The sequence below is a fragment of the Eurytemora carolleeae genome, unplaced genomic scaffold (assembly GCF_000591075.1).
Source record: "Eurytemora carolleeae unplaced genomic scaffold, Eaff_2.0 scaffold181, whole genome shotgun sequence".
NCBI classification, from domain to species: Eukaryota; Metazoa; Arthropoda; class Copepoda; order Calanoida; family Temoridae; genus Eurytemora; species Eurytemora carolleeae.
This window is the reverse complement of record NW_019396084.1, coordinates 205,345-229,654: the sequence shown is the minus strand read 5'-3', so window position 1 is coordinate 229,654 and position 24,310 is coordinate 205,345. Positions and strand designations below refer to the sequence as shown.

Genomic DNA, 24,310 nt, shown 5'->3' with positions numbered 1-24,310 from the left:
ATAAGTCCAAAATCTTTCCTCAGGCAAATATATAATATATATTTTTTTTAACATTGATTTGCAAACACGAATGAAAAATATTTCACAAAATAAATGAAAATTATTTTCAAATATTTATTTGATCGTAAAAGGGTTTGGTAACTATTTAACTAGGTATAACAATTTCTCTCTTGGACTCCTTGGACACATTAAAAACAAGTCCATTACTTTACAATTTACGCAAAAAATTAAGGAAAATTAGGCACTTACAAATTGAAAAGGAGCAAGTAGAATACATAAATTCAGAAGAAGAAAATTAAGATACTGGAATTATGTAAAAGATGAGATGAATGCAAGGAACCAGATTTAAAATAAGAACGAGAGAATTTTACAAATTTAAAAATCTGAAGAAAACAAATATAGTTTATTCTTTCTCTCAATAATTATCGTTGAAGCATGCATAATTAGAATCCTTCCTGCTCCCTCGACTCTTTATACTTTTCGCCTGAAAAAAAATATATTAAATTATGTTAAAAATGCAGGATATAAAATAGACAGTGTAGACCGTCGCATTTAATTCATTTTTACACATTTAAGTTTTTTCTCAAAAATCTAAAAAGTTTTAAATATAATTCAAAAGTCATCGCGTGGAGGGTCACTAAATATTTTGCTTTAATTGATGAATATGTTTAATTAATCAATAAATATTTTGCTTACAGTCCCTTTAATTGATTAATCTGTTTAATTAATCACTAAATATTTTGCTTACAGTCCCTTTAATTGATTAATCTGTTTAATTAATCACTAAATATTTTGCTTACAGTCCCTTTAATTGATTAATCTGTTTAATTAATCACTAAATATTTTGCTTACAGTCCCTTTAATTGATTAATCTGTTTAATTAATCACTAAATATTTTGCTTACAGTCCCTTTAATTGATTAATCTGTTTAATTAATCACTAAATATTTTGCTTACAGTCCCTTTAATTGATGAATCTGTGTACTTAATCGCAAAGGGCTTTAGATTATCATTAAAATCTTATTCGTAGTGTGTAACCCTGCAGCTTATTATGATAGTTTGAACCTTTTATTCTCCATGAAAATAAGTTTATTGCAAACTATAAGCCACTTAGTTCTTCTCCTTCGGTACAAACCCTTTCCAATCGTGATTCTTCACACCTTGTTTTTACCCCCCCCCCCCTCTCCTCTTATCCGTTGAGAAAAGCAACCCTCCTCAAGCTACTACATTACCTCGTCTCCTATAACTCCGTATTTGTTGAGTGACTCCGCTTTGGATTTAGAAAGAAGAGACTTCGACGCTGCTCTGCTGGATTCTCGTTTGATTGGTTTAGTGTCCCCGGCTCTGAAGTTGACCGCAAACTTTAGCTCCTCCCACATTTCAGCCCATACAGATTCCTAGAACGATGAAGTAGTATTTGAACAGTTTTATAAAAGAGAAGTACGAGAACTTTACTTCATCAAGATATGAGTACTGGAGTATGCAAAATATCCCGGTTTTTTCAACATTTGCTGTGCTGTCCCTATTGATGGTCAAGTGCATTACAATAAAGGAACAAAAAAAACATTTTTGATCCAATATGTATCAATAATTTTCTCATAAAAGAGTTAAATTCATAAAGGAACTGAGTTTTTGCCACGAACTTTAATTTTCTAAAGCCTATAATTCCAACCTGATGGTGAAAACCTGAGGTATTTCAAACTCAGACTATTTGTTCTAACAAATGTCATAGTTTGAAATATATATGGTCTAAGAAATTGGGTTTGGGTTGCATCGATTTAGAGATTACAAAATCAGAGTTTGTGACAGGGACTCAATTTCTTTTATTTATTTTCTAATTTTATTGTGTTTTTTACTTACGTTTTCATCCACTGCCAGTTTTCTCTGCTTCCATGTGAACTCAAATATTGCTATAATTATAGATACAACCATACCACCTAAAATATACAATTTAAACATTAGTTACAGCTATTAAAATTATAGCATTTCACTACAGCTATTTGTAAATGACAATTTGTGACACACATTGACTCATTATTTATTTGAAATCAATCACGTTTTGGCTCCTACAGAGCGTCCCATATCATACTCCAAGTTGTAACGCCTAATTATGCACATAATCCTCGAAAAACCTGGTATTTTGTGCAGGAAAATTTTGATATTACCATTATACATTTTTTTGATGATTTATTCTTTTCAAATTTTCCAATTAGTCCCTTTAAATCTAAACTTAGCTCTTTGAACGATACACCCTGTAGTTCCTTTGAACGATAAACCCTGTAGTTCCTTTGAACGATACACCCTGTAGTTCCTGTTCAACCAACTTTAAAACTACAGAGTTGTTTTATTACCATCCACCAACAAAAAATTATTAAAGAGAAAACCAGAAAAATGTCTGCGTGCATTTATGATAAAAGAAAGCAAAATGATATAGAATTAAAACCTTCAATATTTTTATAAATCGCAAAACAAAACCAAAAAAAATTAATATGTTGTTCGCCTGTGTTACCTATTAATACAATGAAAACACCACCAAGACTGGCAAGATCCAACTGTGCCGAATTACCGGCCGCGTCACCCTAAAATCATAACAAAAGTGTTAAATACTGAAAAAATAAAATATAATGAAGACGACATACCGAGCATGAACCTCCGCCGCGTTCATTTTTCCACCATTTTATTTTCAATTCTTGAAGTTTTCCAGATTCTTGAAGCCGCAGCACCCCCGCAGACATTGCAGCAGTGTACGGGGAATCTAGACATATTAAAAATTATAATTGAAACTCTAAATTCTTAACATTCTCAATTTACTGCGTCTTAAAAGCAGGAACTTGGAACACAAATAATGAAATAAAGAAGTTAGATACCTTTTGGCAAAGCAATTCCATATCCTTTGCTGTCTAGTAATCCGCCAAGCTGTTTCAGATCACATTTCCGCTCCACGTGGTATTCTATGGCGGCTGCCTCCATAAAGAAAGCATACATACCGTCCTCTTTCAATACTCTGAGAGATTATGCAATAAAGATTTTTTTCTCTTGTAAAAAATAGAAATACACATATTGCATTAAATCTTTGATAATTTCATGTTTAGACTAAAAATATATCGTAAACATTTCTTTTTAATTTTTATATGATAAAATTAAAAAAAGTTACTTGGGAATTTAATATTTTTGACAAACTGAATTTCAATAAATATTTTCTCAAGACTTAAAATAATTACTATAAAATGCTGTTCTAATATATTTATGTATTTATTTAAACTTTACTAATTTAACTCTATTACCAGCTTACGGTTAATACAAATCTTTATATTTGATATTAGCTAACATGTTTTGATAATAATCAATATTTTTTTTTAGAAAAACATGATTTCTTTCTCATTTATAAGCTTGTAAAATAATGTCTGCAATTTTACAAGTTTTCCAAAATTTTGTCTTTTATCTGGTGAAAGATTTTTTTACAAATAACTGTAAATTGAACATTTACCTGTCCAGTCCTTGAGAGTTTCCCTGAAAAATTGAAAAATGTTAAGTCATAAAAAATAGTATTTTTTTAATGTTATATTTTCTTACTGTAGTGTATACACTGGGTTTGGTTGACTCCATGTACGCATTAATCTTCTGGTAAGTAGGGATGGTGGAGCCCTGGAAAAATGCGTTGGTGGATCCGCAGCAATATGTTCCGTACTTGATTTTGGTTTGTTTAGCAAGGTCTTCTGCAGAGTTAATCGGAGAATCCATCTTCGCAGCTGTCAAGAAAGCTAGAAATAAAAAAAACATTTGCTTTGATAACTTATAAAATAGTTAGATAATGTCAAGAGCAAGTTGAGTTCTTAAAGAATTTTAATTAAAAAACATTTTGTTTTTTTAAATCTAAATTACCGCCGTAAGGCCGGGGAGTGTATTTCTTAAAAAGGAAAAATATTTATGTGATGAATTATATTTCATATTATTCTAAGTATTTAAAAGTCGTCTTCATTATTCCGACAACTTTGGGCTCCACGTACAGATAACACGCGTAAAACTAATGAGACTTCAAAGACGACTATGAAGAATTTAATCGAGTCTTTATTTTTACATTCAGAGCTCCCTACAGCTTTTCACTTGCTTGCTCATTTGATAAGCTATATTTTTATTTTGGGGTCAAGTTTAACCCAAGACTTTTAATATGTTTCACCCTCGATCCCATAGCACTTCCAGTATGTGGAGGGGGGGGGGGGGGGTTGCCTCTTTTAGACAAAATCCTGTTTGATCTACAAACTAAGTTAATTGGGAAAATTGGTTGGATTGGATTTAGCCCCCTTTTTACATGTTTGGAAACTATAGAATTAGAATGGGGAAATTGGGAAACGAAGTTAGATAAGATTAGAGGCGTATTCAGGGGGGTTATGGGGGCTGATCCCCTCCCCCACCCGGATACGTGAAATCTATGGTTTCCAGGTTTTTGGGGCCCCCAAAACGGGTAAGAAACCCCACCCCCTTGGACAAATTACCGAATACGCCCCTGGATATGATAAATGACCGTCTACCTGCCAGATTAGCAGTATAGGAGGATATCATGATAAGTGTGAAGAACCACCACATACCAGCAACCATTCTCGTTGATATTGCCCTGAACATTCATACAGATCATTTCAAATGTCGTCTTCAAATTATAAAAATAAAAACTATTATGGCTTAAATTCTATTTATAGGGTTGCTAAAGTTACTGGCAAAATCTATTTAATTTTCAGATATTAAAACCTGCATAAAAAATCTACTAAAGTTTATAAAATGAAAAAAATCACAAAGTTAGAATACTAAAAATTACAAAAACAATAAGAAAAATTTTAATTGTTTGTAGCAGCAGAAAAAACGTAAAGTAATCCAAAGAAATTGTAAGAGTTAAAAATTAATGTTGAACTTGAAAGCAAGTAAGAAAAAAAGACAATAATATTTTAATAAAAATGTTACAACTAATTATCGATCCAGAGGTCCACGGGTTTATGTAATGTGTGAGATGTTATACAAATACTAGATTGCATGTACTGTTGGTAAGGTGTAACTTTGCATATCTTTAAAATTCTCTGTTCTTTTAAAATTTATAAAGTCCAATGAATTTGTGTTCTTTTCCTGAACACTAATTTTAATTTGAAAACTCTTAAAGATAAACTTAAAATTACTTTTAGTTAAATTACCAAGACCTGTAGTTCTGAGGAGTTTCCATTAAACAAATATCTAAATGTCAATTTTTGAAATTTACCAGTTTCTCGACATTAAACAGTTTTGAATTCTAGACTTTTCAGTTAGAGAAATGTCGTCTTACCCACTCTATCCAAAGGTAATAAAATTTAAACACAAGGATCACAGGATTTAATTTAGTCCTGATTAACATATTACTTATACGGGCTATGGAAGCTAAGCCCCTACCCCTTCCTGAAAAAAACTTAAAACTTTAATTGTCAGGGGATTCAGTCCTCCTCCCCTGGAATGTCAAAAAAAAATTAAATTCCCGTATATGCCCCTTGTACTATAAATACTTGACAGAGAATAAAGCTAGTGCTCTGCAGCAGCGAATTTGTGTATTTACAGTAATAACCAGAAAACTCTGAAATAGTAAGACGACTTTTATGATCCAGTTATAAATTTAAAAAGTCTAATTAGCATGAAACACAGAATTTTTCAGTCTAAACAGACCCATTTCACTAAATTAGTGATTCATAAGTGTCTAGTAAAAGTGTTTACTGTGCAACAGCAATAAATGCACTTACTTATTGTTATAATGTCGTCTTACTATTCCATTGTTTTATGGTTATTACTGTACTTTTAAGACTGATTTTCGGCCAGATCTCCATCGGACCGGAGCGATAATTAGTTTAGAAACATTTTACTCCGAGAGAAATGTAAAATGTGCGAAAATTAAAAAATTATTGGTTTTCATATTTTCATATTTATCTCAAGGTTAATAGGATTATTTATGCTTTTTGTCATTTAAGCATGTAATTAATCATTACGCAAAATGATCATCGGACAAACTTTAAAGATTTTGTTAAAATATTGTGCTTCACTATTCAGAAAAGGAAAGTTTGCCAATATTTTAGGAGTTTCAAAGTTCAAAGACAAGACTCATTTTTGAAAAATAAAATAAATTTTTTTTTAATTTTTACAGTCATGAATTTTTAAAGTTTGTCCGATAATAATTTTGCGCAATTATTACATGCTTTAATGGACAAAATGAGAAGGATAGGACATTTTTTTGCATAATAAGCAAAATGAAGAAAGCACATTGAAATAATCCTTTAAAAGTTAACACCTTAAATGAAAGAAGAAAAAACAAGACAACAGGAAAAAAAATATTAGTCTAAAAATCCAAATGGTGTTATGTACTAAAATACAAGAATTTATACAATTTCTGCCAAAAATAATATTTTTATAATTAATTGTTCAATATTAACAATATTTTTTAAATTCTTGCAGTAAAAATTTCTTAGCACACAGGAGAGTTAGTAAAACTTCCAGAAAACCAAAAGAGAAAGCCAGAGAATTTAAAGTTGTCAAATTAACAATTTTTCAGAAAGTTTTTGCGGCTTTTTCTTCCCCGTATCTCATTCTTTATTTTCTAGAAGAAATTAAAGCTAAGAATGTTAGTATGTGTGTAAGCATGATGCATGAGTATTGTAGTAAATGCGAATACTTTAAACAAATTAAGCGTTAAGGAATGTTCCAGCTGTGTGGGACGGAAAGCTTTATCCTTCAAAAATTGCGAGATTTCTAAAATTATAAAGTCGGCGTCTACTCCACACCAATCCTTGCAAGCGAATTTTTGAAGATTTTTCCATTCCAAGATTCCAAGATTGTTTACGATATGAGCATGCAAAGCTGTATGTTAAAGATTAGCTGCGCGTTAAATGAGCCAAAATTTCCATTCCCTGCTTTACATCCAAGCTACTGTACGTGTACAGGGTGACCCTTAAAACCTTGTAATCAAAAATATATTTGAGACACCCTGCACCATGCCACAAGCATTTTGTTGATAAAAATCAAATTATACACCTGAATTTAAATGATACGGATCCCTTGATAAGAAGAATTATTTTGACCTATTTCCCCTCAAATATTTGGGATGACCGGAAAATGAAAAAAGACTGCTACGCACACAAATAGTTAGATAGACAGTCAGTTTAACATTTACAGACAGATACATAGAAATACAAGTAAAAACAAGTTGAACATTTAGAGAAGATAACAACAAGATACCGTAGTACAGGTTGATTTGATCGGCAGACAACTAGATTGCTGAACAGCTAGATTGATAGACAGCTATAGACTTGTGAACTTTTGGATCTATTATTGTTAGACAGATATCTATTGATTGATTGGTAGACATAAACAAAAAATCAGTTATTCAGTTTGTATCCTATTCCCCAAGAAAGCAGTAAAAATAGACAGTTACAAATTAGTAGTTGTACATTGTTAACTTTACTTAGAGCAAAATAGCTAAATATATAGACAGCAAGATAGCAAAAGTGAAAGATAGCTAATATCTTGACAGCAAGAAAGCTAGATTGCAAGATAAACAGTAAAAAGCAAACTATCCAGACAGCACGATAGTAAGAGTGCAATGAAAGCTAATATCTAGACAGAAAGAAAGCTAAAGTGCAAGATAGAGATCAAGTTATAAAGAGTGCATGATAGGTTATATCTAAACAGTAAAATAGCTAAATATTTTGACAGCAACTTAGCTACAGTGCAATCCGGCTAATATCTAGACAGCAAGATAGCGAGAGTGTAAAATAGCTAAATATCAAGACAGTAAAATAGCTAAATATCTAGACAGAAAGGTTGCTAGAGTGTAAGATAGCTAAATATCTAGACAGCAAGACGGCTAGAGTGTCAGATAGCTAAATAACTAAACAGTAAGACAGCTAGAGTGTAAGATAGCTAAATAACTAAACAGCAAGACGGCTAGAGTGTAAGATAGCTAAATAACTAAACAGCAAGACGGCTAGAGTGTAAGATAGCTAAATAACTAAACAGCAAGACGGCTAGAGTTTAAGATAGCTAAATAACTAAACAGTGAGCCATTTAAACATTTGAGAAGCCGTACAGCTTTATAGGTGAGTTTAAGATAGCTAAATAACTAAACAGTGAGACATTTAAACATTTGAGAAGCTATACAGCTTTAAAGCTAAGTGTATAGATGGATGCTGAGAAAAACTTAATTTTTCATTACAGTTGGAAGATTAAAAGAGATAACAGCTGTAGAGGGTAACTTAGACACTTGGATGAAAAGGCAAATTGAAATGCTAGAATTTTTACCTGCACTACAGAGAGCAGACTAGCTAGTTGAACTTTCTAATTTACTGACTTTACAAATACAGGACAGGCCATTCAAATATAAAAATTCAGAAATAGAGAAAGATTTAGCAAATGCTGTATGCGGATATATGACTATAAAGGTGCAACCGAACTACTTGTGGAGAGTGTTTCAAATTCTACATTGGGACAAGGAGATGTGTTCAAAAAAGTGTTTTCAGAACCGAGTTCCCATGGGAACTCTGGTTATCCAATAGATAACTCAGAGATAGCCCAGAGCATTAGAATGGTTTTATGGACTTGATTTCTGCACCAATAGTGCTGTATTGAAGGTATTGAAGGTTTGGCAACTTAGTGGAACACATCTGGGTCAATATTTAAGGTTTAGTTACACACAACAACATTCTAATGCCCTGTAGGTTTAGACAGAGAGGCAGAGATGGATAAACTAAAGGATAAGAACCCTGAATAGTGCCCCAAACACAAGGGTTAGAACTAGAAGCAAACAGACCACTGCTAGTAGTCCTGCCGTACAGAGAGAAGAGTGTGATGGTCTACCATATCATGTGACTTCTTTGCAGACGAGTAACACATTGTCAAACAGGAAATATAAATGTCGCCTTATTTCTGATAGATTTAAAAGCACACGATATTAGACATGATGGTGAAAAAATCTATAACTAACATTTTAAAGAACGCCTTTCAAATTAGCCTTCTAATGAATTGGGTCTTTGCCTCAAACTCAAATTTTCTAATCACTATATCTTTGGAACCAAATGTTGCAGACCTTAGATATTTCAAACTATGAATTTTGTTAGATCAAATAATCTGAGTTTGAAATATTAAAGGTTTACAACATCGAGTTCTAAAGATATTGAAGTTTAAATATTTGATTTTGTTCCAAAGACTCAATTCCTTTGTGCAATTGAAAATTGGCAAATCACTTGGTATGGCAGACCTAGAAAATTGTTGGCGCTTTCCAACCTCCTCGCCATGTTATAAAGTATTTCATGCAGGAATTCCACTCAAGAACCCAAAATTAAAATATATGTAAATGTATCACATTCAATCTGTTCTGAAAAATATTTTGAAAACTGTACAGTATGCACGGTACAGTGTACATAATTTTTAACATGGCGTGACGGTACAAGCAGTGGTCCTCTTCTAACCCCTGCCCCTGCCCCACTGTGCCGGGAAATATTACGTACTTAGGAGCTATATCCGACCCTTGCTGCATGAGACTGCCCCAATTATGCCAGAAACAGTTATGCAGGGTGAGCACGTTCTCTAGTTCGTCAGGTTCATCCACACATGGATGAGGGTTCTCCCACTCATAAGGAGTCAGTCTGAAACAAGAACCAAACCTGGAAACCTGGGCTCACAAGGGCGGATTAGTTGACTCAGCAAGGTTTGGTGTTTTCATCCATAGCTCTTCCCAAACATCCATCCACATTCAATACATTTGCTACAGAGTTGGATGAAGGGTGAGAATGTGAATGTATACTGGGAAAAGCTTAGGGTAACTAAAAGCCAGTTGTTTGCAATATATAAAGGGGTGGAAGGGGAGGCATCTTGGTTCCTGACTCACTTGGGCAGAATATCACAACCCTGGCATAGAAAGGAGCCAATACCGAACCAAAGGGCATTAGATATATTAAAGTTGTTTGATAGTTCACGTTCCCCACTCTCGTTCCATTCATACGGACTGATTCTGAAATTCAAAGGTTCTTCGGATCCTTACTTGATCCCCAAGAGCCGAATATATCAAAAGAAAATATGTCTCCCTTTGATTTTCTAACCCATTCAATTTGACCATCTGTCAGTAGACCCATTCAAAAATATTTAATTTTTCTAAGGGAAAAATGAAGTGTTTAAGTTAAAAAAAAACTTGAAAAAGCTTCTAACTCAAATAACATTGCAAAGAGAAAAGATTTAGTTTGTTTTTTTTCAATGAGGTTTAACATATGTTTAATCAAGGGTTCTTTCAGAATAATTTTTAAACAAAATTTAATTTGAATTTATTTATTTCGAAACCATTTTAATAAGTTGGTGCTGAAATATTAGATGTAAATACAAAGGAACTGATTACTTGCCACCAACTCTAATTTTCTATTTCTTATTTGTTGGCATCCTGATAGTGTTTGCATCTTGATGCTTCAAAATTTGTCTATTTGAACTAGCAGAATTCATAGTTTAAAATATCAAGGATCTACATCATGATATCAGTGCGTAAAGATAAAAGAATTCGAAAATTAGAGTTTGAGTTGAGTAATAGTTCCTTTATGGTTGCTAAACAATCCAAATAAGGGCAAAAGTTAAAGAAAGAAATCTTGGTAAAAAATAATCACTCTTTTGAAAGGAAGTAAACTCCGAAAGACTACTTTTGAGATTTTTCATATTCAAGGGATACTAAAAAATCAGAATAAGGATAAAACAAGAATCTGCAAAGACATGTCTTTGCATTTTTTCTATTCAAACTTTCTTGATTCTACTGCGTGTTTTTCAATTTATCAAATTATCAAAAAAAAATATCTAATCATATTGACATACAGTGATTAATTGAGTGTTTGCCACAAACTTAAATTTTCTAATCCCCATATCTTTGAAACATGATGGTGTAAATCTTTTGTATTTAAAACTTAGGTTAGTTGAATTCAGTTTGAAATATCCAAGGTCCACAACATTGCGTTGTAAAGATACAAATATTAGATATTAACAGAAACCTTGAATATGTAAAATTCTTAGTAAAGTCTATCGGAAGTAACATCATCCACGATTTACTTATTTCCTTATAATGTAAAATCTAATTTAAATCCAAGCCGAATAATTAAAGGTCAGGTTTAACAGTTAAAAACTGCTTTAGGTGCATTCCAAACTGCAACTTGCAATCCACCTAAGTTCACTGTAAATCCAAAATATAATTTAATAATGTGATCATTAAAAAATGTAATTTAATAATGTGATCATTAAAAAATATAATTTAATAATGTGATCATTAAAAAATATAATTTAATAATGTGATCATTATGAAATATAATTTAATAATGTGATCATTATAAAATATAATATAATAATGTGATAATTATAAAATCTTTAAAATTAAGACTTAATTTTATTTAATCATCAGGGTTACCCCACAAAAGATGAGGTGTAGTTTTTTCCCAGTCTTTTTACATTTAAAATTTTACAAATTTCACTTTTAAATCGTCAATTCAAAGAGTTTTTAGTATTAAAGTCTCATCTTTTTTCGTTAAACCTCTAGCATTTATATCGATTTCATTAAAAAAAATCTTCTTTTAAATGTGGGGTTTTTGATAAACTTTATTTTTCTTGCAATTCAAAAAGACTAAACAAAACATCGATAAATTAATTCCAAGTGGAAGGATGAGTAAATGAATGGATAAATAGATAAAAATGAATGTATGTAAATGAATGTAAGATTATCTACCTGGCCAGTAAGAACATGAGTATTGAGACCCCTAGATAGGCTGTAGTCATGTAGATCCATACATCCAGGGATAGAGGAGATAAGAAGGAGAATAGGTTCGGAGCAGGAGGTTTCTTCTTCTTATATAGGATGCCAACACCTAGAGATAATATAGGACTAAATTGTTACTCCCACCGTTTACCCACACTTGGTCTTACATTACAATTTTTGCTACAGACACACTCAATATAGAATCTGAAAACCAAGCTAAGCACATTCCCGTGATTCACCCGAGTTTCCCTATCGAAATTTTAGGCAAATCGGTCCAGGGGTTCCAGAGTCATGATCGGACATCCAAACAAACAGAGATTACTACTTTATGCGGTGGTAGGCAATTATATCACTATAATGAAGACGACTTTCTATTTCAATTTTGATTTACATTAAGCTTTAAGCAGCATGGATACACAGAAACATTAAAACAAAGAGAATCTGTCAATTTAAAAAGGTTCTCTTTAATTACTTGTAAACTTGTAATTCGAAAAAAGCTTATTAACAATTAAAACTGAAATAAAAAAATCGTCTTCATTATATTCATATAATCGTCTACCACTGTATATACAGGATACCAACACCTAGAGATTATATATGGATTCGTTATAAATCTAGGGGGGTGGGGGGGGTAATCTTTCTACAACATATTGCGTTTTCACTGGAGATTTGACCGCTAGACTAGCACCGCACCGCCACAGACTTGGCGTGTCGGTACAATACCTGTAAGTGCACATAACGAAGGATCGGTATAACACCTACAACCGGGTGTTAAGATCAAATCAGTTTAGCTTAACCCGAATACGATCTCATAAGGCATAAGGGACAATCTAATATTATTTCTAATCATGGGACTAACTTACATCCCGTGGATGACCTATCAGGTTTGAATTATTCTAAATCTTCAGTATCTGATTTTTAACATTTTAATGTTTTTATTTTTCATTAAAATCTGAGAAATTCTAAGTTTGTTTTAATCGCCTTTTTTGTAAACATTATAGAGAGGATAAATCTGTTCAAAGTAAGGTTTCTAAGTCTATTGTAATGAAAATTTTCCTGAGCCATTCTTTTTTATCCTTGGTAAGACTTTTATTTTCTTTGAGGAACACTTTTCTTAAATATTCTTACGAATCATTTTTTCTCAGTCTAATATCTTGTTTTTAATGTCTTGATGTTTAGTATATGGAGATTTGCCAAATAAATACGAAATTAATCTATTCAGATTCTAATCTTGATTCCTGCTCTATCCTACTCTGTCCCTGATGTCTGCCCTGAGGTTCCGAGTATGCAGTGTGAGTTCGTAACGAAATCTCAACCTTACGGAGAGAAGATTGAAGAAGTTTGCGAGAATGTACCCCAGGAGGTGTGTGCAGAAACATCCCTGGAGAACTGTACAGTGGGGTACACGGAGCAGTGTTCTTTTATCCCTGTTAAAACCTGTGAACCTGGAGAACTGAAACCAGTTTGCAGGACGGAGATGACGGATAAATGCCAAATTGTAACAAAAATAGAGGAAAAATCAGAAACAAGAGAGGAGTGCAACCTAATACCGGAGTGTATTGATAATCTAGACTGCAAGATGGATAAGGTTTGTCATAACTCAACAGAGCAAGTTTGTGACGAGGAAAAAACTACAATTTGTCAAATTAAATTGAAAAAAGTTTGTAGTGAAAAAGTTACGGATGAACCAGAACCCTCTGAAACTTGCTACAAGGAGAAGGTTTGTACCGATGTATTCAGGACGGTTTGTGAACCTGATCCAGGTCTTAGAATAAAAAGATCCGCGTATACAAACTGCAGAACTGAACTGATCTGCAGAACTAAACTGACGAAGAGCTGTAAGACTACTCCAGATATTGTTCGAACCTGTGCCCAGGCTCCTAGAACAGTATGTACATCTCCACGAGGACGGTGGGGAGGAGGTTCATCCTGTAGATCCGTCCCAGCTCAGGATTGTGTTGAACGAAAGGTTTATTGTTTAACAAGACCTGTAAAATCGTGCAAAAATGAGATGGTTTGTGAGGGTCCAACATCTCCAAGCACTACAACTACTCAGTCCACCTCCAGCACATCTTCAACTACATCAACCTCAAGTTCTTCGACTACTCTAACAACTATATCACCTACAACTAGAAAAACTACCCAATCAACAACGGAACCTTCTACACTACCTACTCCAGTAAATACTGAAGTTCAATGTCGGGACATAAAGGAGAATAGTTGTAAACTAAAACAAGTATGTAAACCTATACCTAGAGCTACTCTTAAACCAATTGAGACTTGTCACATTGTTCCAATCAAAACTTGCAGAAATGATATATCCATGATGGTGTGTAAGGAAAAGACTATTGAAAAATGTAAAAATATTACAAGTCCACCATGTAAACAATGTACCCAGAGAAAGGTCTGTAAAAAGGTTGAAATCAAGGTTCCACACCAAGTTGAAGATTTATCCTGTTCTCCAGTTGAGGTTCAGGTTTGCTCAGCTCCTCAACTTAGCTGCTCAGAGACACAGAAGAAAGTTTGTCAACTTGTTCCGAACCAATGTAAAACTAATGTCGAAGAAAACTGTCAGGTTTTAAGCACCAGGGTTTGTAAACCCGTGAAAACAATATTGTCCCAGCCTGTAGAGGATAAAGTTTGTAAACTAGTGATGATTAAAGCTTGCTAACTGAACATTTATAGCTGGAGGGCCCGGCATTGCCCGTGGAAAAAAATAAGAAAAAATATTTAAATTTTTTTTAGCCTATAATATGAGTGTCCGCAAAAATTTCAGCCTAATCGGTCCAGCCGTTTGGCCGGCCGATATATATATATATATATATACGAATGTCTTTTTTATTATGTAGATTTACAATTGAACAATGTACATAAAAACAGAATCAAATAGCTTAGCATAAAAACAATTTATTTTGTAAATAATAAAATCAAATATATTAAACTTTTAATAGATTTAGGAAAATAAACTTAGATTTAATCAAATTATACTGAACCATTACTAATTTATAGTTGAGGTCTTGTTGAAAAAATAACAAAAATTATCAGAAAATTATCTTCCTTAAAGGGACTGTACGCGTAATTTCAAGTGATTCTCCATGCAAAGATGGCAATTCCCTTGAAGGCGAAATCTGATCAAAAATGTGGAAGATATCGTCGTTTTTTTACTCGAAAAGTATTTCATTTTTATAATTTATCAAATGCTTCTTATAAGCAAGAAATGCTCATGTCAAGGCAATTTTCGCAGAGAATACGTGAATAAAAATAAACAATTTAAAGAAAAAAAAACATAAATATTTAATTTATACTTGATCAGACAAAGCAGTGTAAAGTTGTTAATCGGGCATTGTCATCTTTGCATGGGGGGTCACTTGAAATTACGCTTACTGTATTTTTAAAGGCTAAAATTATTAACCTGTATTCATGAAGGGCATGGTAAAGTCTACAGCTCTCTGTCGTATTGATGTAATTGACATATCTATAGCTGCCATATCGGCCTGCTGGGACCTGAGCTCAGCAATCATACCAGTCCATTTACCGTTCTTGAATGAACCGTAGGATCCGGAGGGTTCAAGTTGAAACTTATATTTAAACTTCACTTCTTTGGATAATTCCTAAACAAGAAAACACTGGAAATCCCGTTGAAAATTTAACTGCAAAAATATCCTTAATATCTACATTTGTGTACTTCAAGGAATTGAGATCTTTATTTTCTAATCCGTATTTATCTGCATCCTGATGGTGTTTACCCATGATATTTAAAACTTTAATAAGTTGATCTAACAGAATTAATTGTTTGAAATATAAGAGGTTTACAACATCAGGTTGCAAATAAAAAAAAAATAGAGACTGTGTACGTAATCAGTTACTATACTGTGGCTCAAACAATCTCATTAAACAAGTTCTATTTTTCTAAAGAATCTATTTTACAGTTTTGTCTCTTTACTATTCAAAGTTTGTCAAAAAGCCTCTCCAAGGCCACCATTATGTGTTTGTACCTTTATGAGGTCTACACAGAATCCCTCGAACCTCTCCTCGAAGGACATTCTCTCCTTGGCCTCCGGAGAGACTGGGTAGTCGAATATTCGCTCGATTACAAATGGCTCGGTCTTAAATATAAATTGTGATAAATGAACAAAGCTAATAGGATCAGTATACATTGTTTCAAGGGTTCCTACAATGTAGTGGGTCACAACGGTACCCAACAAACACTTGTCCTCTAAAGAATGACGGGGATATCCGATTTTTTAAAGCTGAAAATTGAGTCTCGGTAAACTCGAGTGTATATGCCAGCGTTTATTAAATGGGGTATGAGAAAAAAATCAACACTTTTTCTATTTTTGATTTCAAGATGTTTGTATATTTGCCAAATATTTACTCACCAGTGCAGTTGTGATCTTAAGGGTTTTGTTCTGAAGCTTTTCAACCATTTGTCCTTCTATCTCTGTAGCGGTCAGCGTGTAGTTTACACCACCCTGAGCAGTCCAGATACCGGTCTTCTTTGTCCGAGATCTTAAAATATTCAGATGAAACAATAATTAAAATACCAATTATTTTAGAAAAAAGTTTTTTAAATTCTTTGAACTTCTGTTGATTTATTTAGATTAAATTAACATTTAACAGGGCGCTAACAACTGAGCAACTGGAACAACGACCGAAGAATCCCTCCTTTATGATGTCTAAAGGCCGGGATTGTTTACAAAAACAAAATGGTTTGACATATTAGGAAATTTTATTAAATTATGTACCCGTTGGTAGTTGGTACTATTTTATTCTAAAGTTGACACTGATTTTCTATTGCATTCTGGGGGCAGTATCAGATTATCAGATTTTCTACTGCATTCTGGGGTCAGTATCAGATTTTCTACTGCATTCTGGGGGCAGTATCAGATTATCAGATTTTCTACTGCATTCTGGGGTCAGTATCAGATTTTCTACTGCATTCTGGGGGCAGTATCAGATTATCAGATTTTCTACTGCATTTTGGGATCAGTATCAGATTATCAGATTTTCGTCGTTGCAAAATAATAGAAATGAAAACAGTTCCGGTCAATTTGTATTTCTGGTTTATCACTAAACTCCATTTGGAAATTAAATTTGATTTTTACAATGTTATTATGTATAAGAACCTTACCTCATTTTCTCCATAAGTTCCAGCTGAAAATCAGTTCTGTATCCGTCCGCGTCAAACTTGATTTCCCCTGTTAGTCCGAGATGATCCACCTCCTTCAGATAGCTGAGAACCTTCTCTCCGTCTGCCCAGGGACCAGGCTGCTCGCAGGACAAGGGCTCCAGCTGGATAGACTGCAGGGAGTCTAGGTCGTTCAGCGCCTTAGCGAAGGTCCACACGGCGTCGTAAACAAGCGCGTTCTCCGAGAAGAGCATGTGTTCTTTGCCGCGTCCTGTGTTGGGGAACTCCTTCAGGTAACTCTCTATTGCGCGCGTTCCAGACGCAGTCAAACTAAACCCTGAACATAAATTTTAAAAGCTTCTTCTATATATATATATAAATTGTCTGGGTGTTTGTTTGTCTGTTTGTTTGTATCCAATAAACGTCAAAACGGCTGAACCGATCGGGCCCAAATTTTTTGTGTGACATCTAGGGACCCCAGGGGAGGTTTATGAATGATCAAAATTTCAAATATTTGTCTCCATTAAAATTCAATCTTCATTAAATTTTTGAAAATTTTGAAAATCCACGAAATTTTTTGTGAAAATCCGCGAATTATTTTTGTTTTGTTTTACGATGTACACAAAGAGAACATGTTCACAATTATAATTTAGAAGATGAGCACGAAGCGCCCTCTAAAGCTAGTATTTAAATATTATCTAAAAGACAGATTTTTTACAACCTATTCAAGACGTTTTAAAAATAATGCAGTTTTATAAAAAATAACAAAAAAAAGTAAAGTAATTTTCTTATTCGCAAAAAAAAATAATTAAAGAGAATGTTCATGCATTTGAGACCATATTTCAAAAAAATCTAAGAAGTGAAGCTACCAAAGACATCTGTTAGTTCGGTTTGAACAAAATAATTGAAATACAATCTTCATTAAATACTTATGTAACTTAATGTAAATAGAATGCATTTTTGTCTTCTTCAGTTTTGATTAAATTAAAGGTGTAAGATCAAGAAAATGTAAAATTTGAGAAAGAAATATGTAGATTGCAGATACAAGAAAAGGTCTGGCAACTTTGAGGCTGAAGGTTGAGCATTTGTATAAAAGGATGTGTTAATAGGCTGGAAAGCTATGGATTTTATTGATTTTTTTATAGCTTACGTTACGCAAAAGCACGCATGCGGTGCACAGAATATCGTTATTTGATGTTGATAAATACATATCGAACCTATTCTTGCATGGACATTGTACAACCACCTGCCCAGGTTTTACCGTTCCGTACATGACTAATATTTGGACCCGACTTAAGCCTGATCGAAATCCGGTACACACATTCTATGTAACCTGAGGTCAAACCGCTAATCTACAATGGTTGATATATACATACACTGTGTCAGCTATTAAGTTTCAGAATTACGTGTTTGATCTCTCAATTTTAGCTAACCCTACCTATTGCCATTGAATGCGACCATTGGATATCCAAAGGGAATGAGTCCTGACCTGAAATATTAACGTTCTGGTTTGTATATGGAGAGAGGTTTATCTTGTCTACGTCAAGACTGGTGACAAGGTAGCTGTGGTAATCTGTCAACAGGTGGAGCTCGTTAGCTTGACTGCACTCCGAACATTCCTCATTATATATATAATACAGGAATTGAATCTGTGACACAAACCCAAACTTTTTAATCCCTGTATCTTTGCAACCTGATGGTGTAAAGATTTAATGTTGCAAGCATAGATTAATTTATCTAAAAGACTTTATAGTTTAAAATATCGAAGGTCTACGATCGACGTTGGGTTGAAAATGTATAGGAATTAGAAAATCATAGTTTTATCTAAAAGAATTATCAAAGAAACTGAAAACAATAGGTATTCCTGTTGCAAGACAAGAGGTAATGTTTAATTATAATTTTGCGGATCAATAAAAAGCTAAACATTTTTTCTTATTAATGAGAAGACGACATTCCTAAGTATTCTCTCTAGATTGTCAAAGGAACAGTCTAGAACTATTTTAGTTTCCTCGGACTTCTTTATCTCCTTGAGCAGGGGTCTGTAGTCCGTAGTTCCATGGGGAAGCTGTCGGAGAGTAACCTGGACAAAATATTAAATTATATTTTTTTTTGCTCATCAAGGAAGTGTTGAAAACAATTTTACAAAGAATGTTCTTAAGTTTGTTTTTTAGAGCAAAATTTTGATTGAATTCAATTTTTTCATATAGATATTCAATTTGACGAAGAACTTACTAACCCTGATATCGGAGAAGGTTTTGGGTAGTTTAATCAGCTCCTGGAGCCGAACCAGTCCTTCCTCAGATTCATATAGGATTACAAATGATTTCCAATCAACCTAATAATTGAAATATTTACAATAATAATAATTATAATAACAATGAGGATAACATTATAATAATAATGATAACTTACAATGTGTACAAAATCAGCGTATGCTTTTCCCAGCATAGAAGGATGAGGATGCACATTTATGCTGAACATTATTTATTTAATCGTCATTTCAATACAAAATTTTTGGAGATGTAGGTTTCATTCATTCATTTATTTATTTCCAAATGGAGTTAACAGTCTGACTTTACAACCTCTGTCTCGTCCAGGTTTATTTCATATGAAAAAAACATTGTTTGTTTCTGGGTTTTTTCTTCTCAGTAGCAAATTGTTATGATTGTATATTCGAAATATCGAAAATGGACAAAAGATATATTTCGACCTTGTAGAAGGGACTGTCAAATTAATTACAAGTGTCCTCCATTGTCAGAGAAGCAAGTTAGATTTACAATGGTACCATTAAAAGCTGTGTCTGAGCAACTTTGAATTATGTATATCTGAGGTTTTGGTTTTGAAAACTGTTTTTTTTTACTCATTTGTGGTTTCTGAACATGCGTGATTTCTTGATTTAGAAAGGATTGAAAAATTAACAGAACTAAACACTTTTCAGAAAAAACGATATTATCTTCCACAATATTGATCACATGAAGGTTCCAACGGTACCGTTGTAAATCGGACATTTAATTGGAGGGTCGCTTAAAACTGTGAAGACAGTTTCTTAAAACATCGAATTTCACTTGAATATTTTCATATAAATCTAACTAAATGGTTATTACTTTGTCACTGTCCTATAGTGAGAATGTTGATATTTACATTTTCTTAAAAACGCAACAGATTATTAAAAATAAAAATAAATAAAGTAATGTTCCTAAAAGGAGATCTTTGAAAATCATAATCCCATCTTGTCTCCAGGAAGGGTAGGTGTAAAGCATCAGATACAGACTAAAATATATTGAAAACAAATATAGAAATAAATAATCAAAACATTATCCAATGGCCTACATGAAAAAAAAAACTGTACCAAACCTTAAATAGACAACTTAATTTACTTAGTAAATAACAAGACAAGAAAAGTAACCGGCCTGAACATAATTAGTAAATAAACCTGAACATAACTAGAAAATGTACCTGAACATAACTAGAAACTGTACCTGAACATAACTAGAAACTATACCTGAACATAATTAGAAACTATTCCTGAGCATAACTAGAAAGTGTACCTGAGCTAAAAACTTTAGAATGGGATATCCTTAATCCTGATCGGATAACTAATCTGGAGATTAAGAATGAGAGGAGAACAAGCAATATTTAATCTGGATATTAAGAAAAAGAGTGGATTAAGCCCTAATCCCGATATCCACCATTCTAAAGTTTTCAGCTCTGTATATGGCTAGAAAGTTTACCTAAACCTGACTAGAAAGCGTACCCGAACATGACTAGAAAGTGTACCTGAACATGACTAGAAAGTGTACCTGAACAAGACTAGAAACTGTACCTGAACATAACTAGAAAGTGTAACTGAACATGACTAGAAAGTGTACATAAGCACGACTAGAAATTGTATCTGAACATGAATAAAAAGTGTACGTAAATATAACTAGAAAGTGTACCTGTACATGATTAGAAAGTGTACCCGGACATGACAAGAAAGTATACCTCAACATGACTTTAAAGTGTACCTGAACATGATTAGATGCTGTGGGAGAAGTAGGACCAAATATTGCTGCTACTCCTGGCATAATTAGCTCACACAGCTTCTTGCTGGCTTTAAAACTATCATCCCAGGGATAGTTACCTATATCCGGGGATACCAGGGATCTACAAGTATTTGATTAAGTTCATTCAAATTATTTCAAATTTTAAAATCTCTCCGTCCTCAACTTTATAAAAAAATGCATAAAATCATGGCACAAGATGAAAATGTAAAATTTAAATTCAGTCGGAGCATAAAACTAACCTTTTTTAATAATTTGAAAGGCGTTTTGATCCTTCCTCCCCCATCCCCCACCCCCCAAAAAATTTTAATTCATAAAAATTTGAAGAAATTATTTGAATTCTAAAATATTTTTTAAGGGTTTGAATTTGCGTATTTCTGTGAGTTGACTCATCTAGCATTTACATCAGACATATTTCCAGGAATCATCTTCAAGATGGAGATTGAAAACATTTCTAGGGGAATAATATGTGGAATATTCAAGTTTTCAACTGTTAACTAACTTTCTTAGATAAGAAATTTAGTTTTCAGGTAGTCCTGATTATATGTTTTATCAAAAGTGTATATTTGTAGATTTATAAAGAAAAGGTTGTGTGCGTCGTTTATATTGACTCTCGTTTGTTTGTGTATTAAAGAGTAAATTATAATTTTCTGAACGATCCCTTTAAGTGAATTCTCTTCAAATATTACGAAGAAAGATAATACTATTTCAGAGAAGAAAGTTGAACGAGACATATTTTAAACTTGTCTTCTCACTTCGGACTTTCTCATGTTTTACCTGTAGGATATTACCCTTGTTTTCAGGACACCCCCCCCTTCCTAGACCCCATCCCCCCCTCAATGTTTAGTAAGCTGTTGACGTTGAAGCCAATTTACAGTTTTTGCTGCAAAGCTAGCAGAGTAAATCAGCAAATATGAAATTCTTCGTTTCTAATTCAAGAAGAGACGGAGAGTTTATATTCAGAAATACGCATTAATAAATGTTTAATGCATGTTCAAAGTAAAAAATCTGTGACGTTTAAAGTATAGAAAACCGGATTTATTCAGAGCTCTATAAAGGAATTTAGTCTTTGCCACAAACTCAAAATTTATAATCTCTATATATTTACAACTTGATTGTGTAAACCTTTAATATTTCAAACTTTGATTATTTGATTTCGTAACAGAATTCATAGTTTGAAATATCGAAGGTCTACGACATCAGGTCGCAAAGATACAGGGATTAGAAAATCAGAGTTTGTGGCAGAGACTCAATTCCTTTCATAATCTTTAAACCGAATTGTTAAAATTAAGCTAAAAGATTTAGTTATATTTGAATATTTAAAGGGGAGGGACTGTAAAGTTTCAAGTGACCCTACATGTGTAGAGTAGCATGTCCGATTCACAACAGTACCCTTGAAATCTGTGACTCATCAAGGATTACGGACTTATCCTTAATCATACTAAAGAAACGCTTGTAATTTTGATGACTTAGTTTGCAAGCTGTTTTAATATTTACTTTCCAGAAGTAGCAGAAATATTTTCATTTAAACTTACGAAAACCGCGTTGAAAATTAAATATTTGGGGTTTTCGAAAGATAAAGGTAAAGTCAGATGCGTTGATTTCACATTACACATTGGTGTACACTTCAATTTTTTGGCATTTTAAAACAATTTTAGGGATAACAATACGTGGTTCTTTGACGTGGATAATAGTCAAAAGTTAAAAGTGAACCGTTTATCGATGATTATAGGTTGTAATATCTAAATGATTTGTTTGAAATTAAATTGATTTTTACGATCCGAGTTGAATATTGCAACTTTCTGAATTTGTATTCGGTACGAGTCATTTTTAACAACAACAGATAGAAGTAGGATTAGTAGCATTCACCATTGAATATTTTTCAACGTAAACGTGAATGGTGTATACCTGGTGAGGATTGTTCGGTCGTCGTTGACCATTTTGACCGCTCGATGGAACGCCAGCTCTTGAGATTTACCATGAGTCTCATCAAACAGTGCAGCTAAATGTAGAAAAAATGAAAGAATGATTAGGTTATGCGATACATGTGTCAAACTAGCTGGAGGAAATTTCACGTAAGAAGGCTGAAATCTTTTATGTTTTCAATCATAATTCCTATCATTGAAGAGCTATTGAAGAAAAAAATAATAATTTTTAATTTTTTAACATGGAACAGGATAAATCTGTCTTTCTCATACATGCACGTAAACTCAAAACTATAGAGCTACGAGGTCACAAAGCGTTCTGTTTAGTTTGGAGTGGGTTAGATCAATAAGAGACCTGATAAGTTATTAACACAAACTCTGATTTTTTAATCCCTATGCAACCTGATGTCGTAGACCTTTGATATTTCAAACTATAGAATTCTGTACTATGAAAGGTTCACACCATCAGGTTGCAAAGTGTAGGGATTAGTAGATTTGAGTTTATGGCAAGAACTCAGTTCCTTTAGCTGCTGAATTCTCTACAGAAAAAATAAGTTCTTAAAAATGAATCAAAGAAAATTTGAAAGAGATTTCATTGTTTTAAATTCTTACATAAATTTACTCCAAATAGATTCTAGTACAATAGATGGCAACGTAGAATTTGTACACTCTCAGTACAGCTGTATTCTGACGTCACAAGTGTCAATTCAGTTTTTGTGTCCGACAAAATCATCAATAATACTGATAATTTTAGAATAAAGTGCTTTTCTTACAGTAAAATAAGTGCAATTTTATGTGTTCTTTAGTTTCTGTTTTTACACTTTTTTATTTAATCTTGGAAAATATGTCAACTAATTTGAGAAAATTTCCTTGTTATATTTGACACTTGTGACGTCGTGTATAATAGGTAAATTTCTCTGTTGCCACCTATTGTACTTGTGATCTATTTGATTTACTCTTTGTTAGTATAAAAATTAGAAAAGAAAAGAGGCAACTAGGAGATGGGTTTCCATAACAAGATATTATTTTCAAGCAATTGTTTCTCAGATAAATGGTAAAAAAGCGGTATTGTAAATCGGTTTAATACTTCTCATATTTTTGCACGAAACAATAATATTAGAAAAGAAATCACTTAACAAAATGTGGAATGGATCTAAACAATACGATTTCCCTCCTCATACATCTTTTGTTTTTAGTCCCTGCTTTTGTAGTTATCATGTTTCTAGCAATTATATCTGCAGGGTTTGAATAAAGAATCACCTATTTTTATGACAGGAGGTAGAGCAGAACTTGTCAATTTAGATGAGAGTAAGATTAAAAATGCAATTTGTAAAAAACTAGGAAACTTCTGGTTTACTGTCATTTTGTCTTTTCTTTCGATCTTTCACTTTTTGTCACATTTCTGTGAATTATTCGTTATATTTTCACTATTTCAATATTTC

The 24,310-nt window shown here is 33.0% G+C and overlaps 2 protein-coding genes across 3 annotated transcripts; one reads left to right on the top strand and one right to left on the bottom strand.

Moving 5' to 3' along the window:
* Positions 1-100: 100 nt before the first annotated feature.
* Positions 101-24,310, bottom strand: LOC111717851 (glutamate receptor ionotropic, kainate 2). 2 transcript variants are annotated; one of them, XM_023493318.1, is made up of 23 exons: positions 24,129-24,310; positions 22,852-22,945; positions 20,908-21,046; positions 20,097-20,170; positions 19,313-19,373; positions 19,137-19,235; positions 18,856-18,980; positions 18,390-18,502; positions 16,904-17,237; positions 16,152-16,281; positions 15,768-15,878; positions 15,185-15,383; positions 11,743-11,881; positions 9,883-10,005; positions 4,529-4,611; positions 3,573-3,760; positions 3,487-3,509; positions 2,867-3,003; positions 2,639-2,754; positions 2,509-2,578; positions 1,860-1,936; positions 1,232-1,396; positions 101-484 (listed from the first exon to the last, which is right to left on the bottom strand). In XM_023493318.1, the coding sequence occupies exons 1-23, from the start codon at positions 24,229-24,231 to the stop codon at positions 416-418; spliced, it is 2,772 nt and encodes a 923-aa protein (XP_023349086.1). In that variant the 5' UTR covers positions 24,232-24,310; the 3' UTR covers positions 101-415. The 2 variants fall into 2 exon arrangements, with proteins under 2 accessions (XP_023349086.1, XP_023349077.1); XM_023493309.1 differs by lacking the exon at positions 9,883-10,005 and adding an exon at positions 9,503-9,640.
* On the top strand, positions 12,507-14,738 carry LOC111717867 (integumentary mucin C.1). The gene is made up of 2 exons (XM_023493326.1): positions 12,507-12,656; positions 12,995-14,738. Exons 1-2 carry the CDS (start codon positions 12,621-12,623, stop codon positions 14,441-14,443), a joined length of 1,485 nt encoding a protein of 494 aa, XP_023349094.1. The 5' UTR covers positions 12,507-12,620; the 3' UTR covers positions 14,444-14,738.

Excerpts from the sequence above, each read along its gene's own strand:
- LOC111717867 (XM_023493326.1), top strand. The coding sequence starts at position 12,621 with ATGGGACTAACTTACATCCCGTGGATGACCTATCAG. Across the intron at positions 12,657-12,994 it reads TCCCGTGGATGACCTATCAG|ATTCTAATCTTGATTCCTGC; the intron begins GTTTGAATTATT and ends TAATCTATTCAG.
- LOC111717851 (XM_023493309.1), bottom strand. The coding sequence starts at position 24,231 with ATGACAGTAAACCAGAAGTTTCCTAGTTTTTTACAAATTGCATTTTTA. Across the intron at positions 18,981-19,136 it reads AAACCTTCTCCGATATCAGG|GTTACTCTCCGACAGCTTCC; the intron begins GTTAGTAAGTTC and ends TATTTTGTCCAG. Across the intron at positions 1,397-1,859 it reads AACTGGCAGTGGATGAAAAC|GAATCTGTATGGGCTGAAAT; the intron begins GTAAGTAAAAAA and ends TCATCGTTCTAG.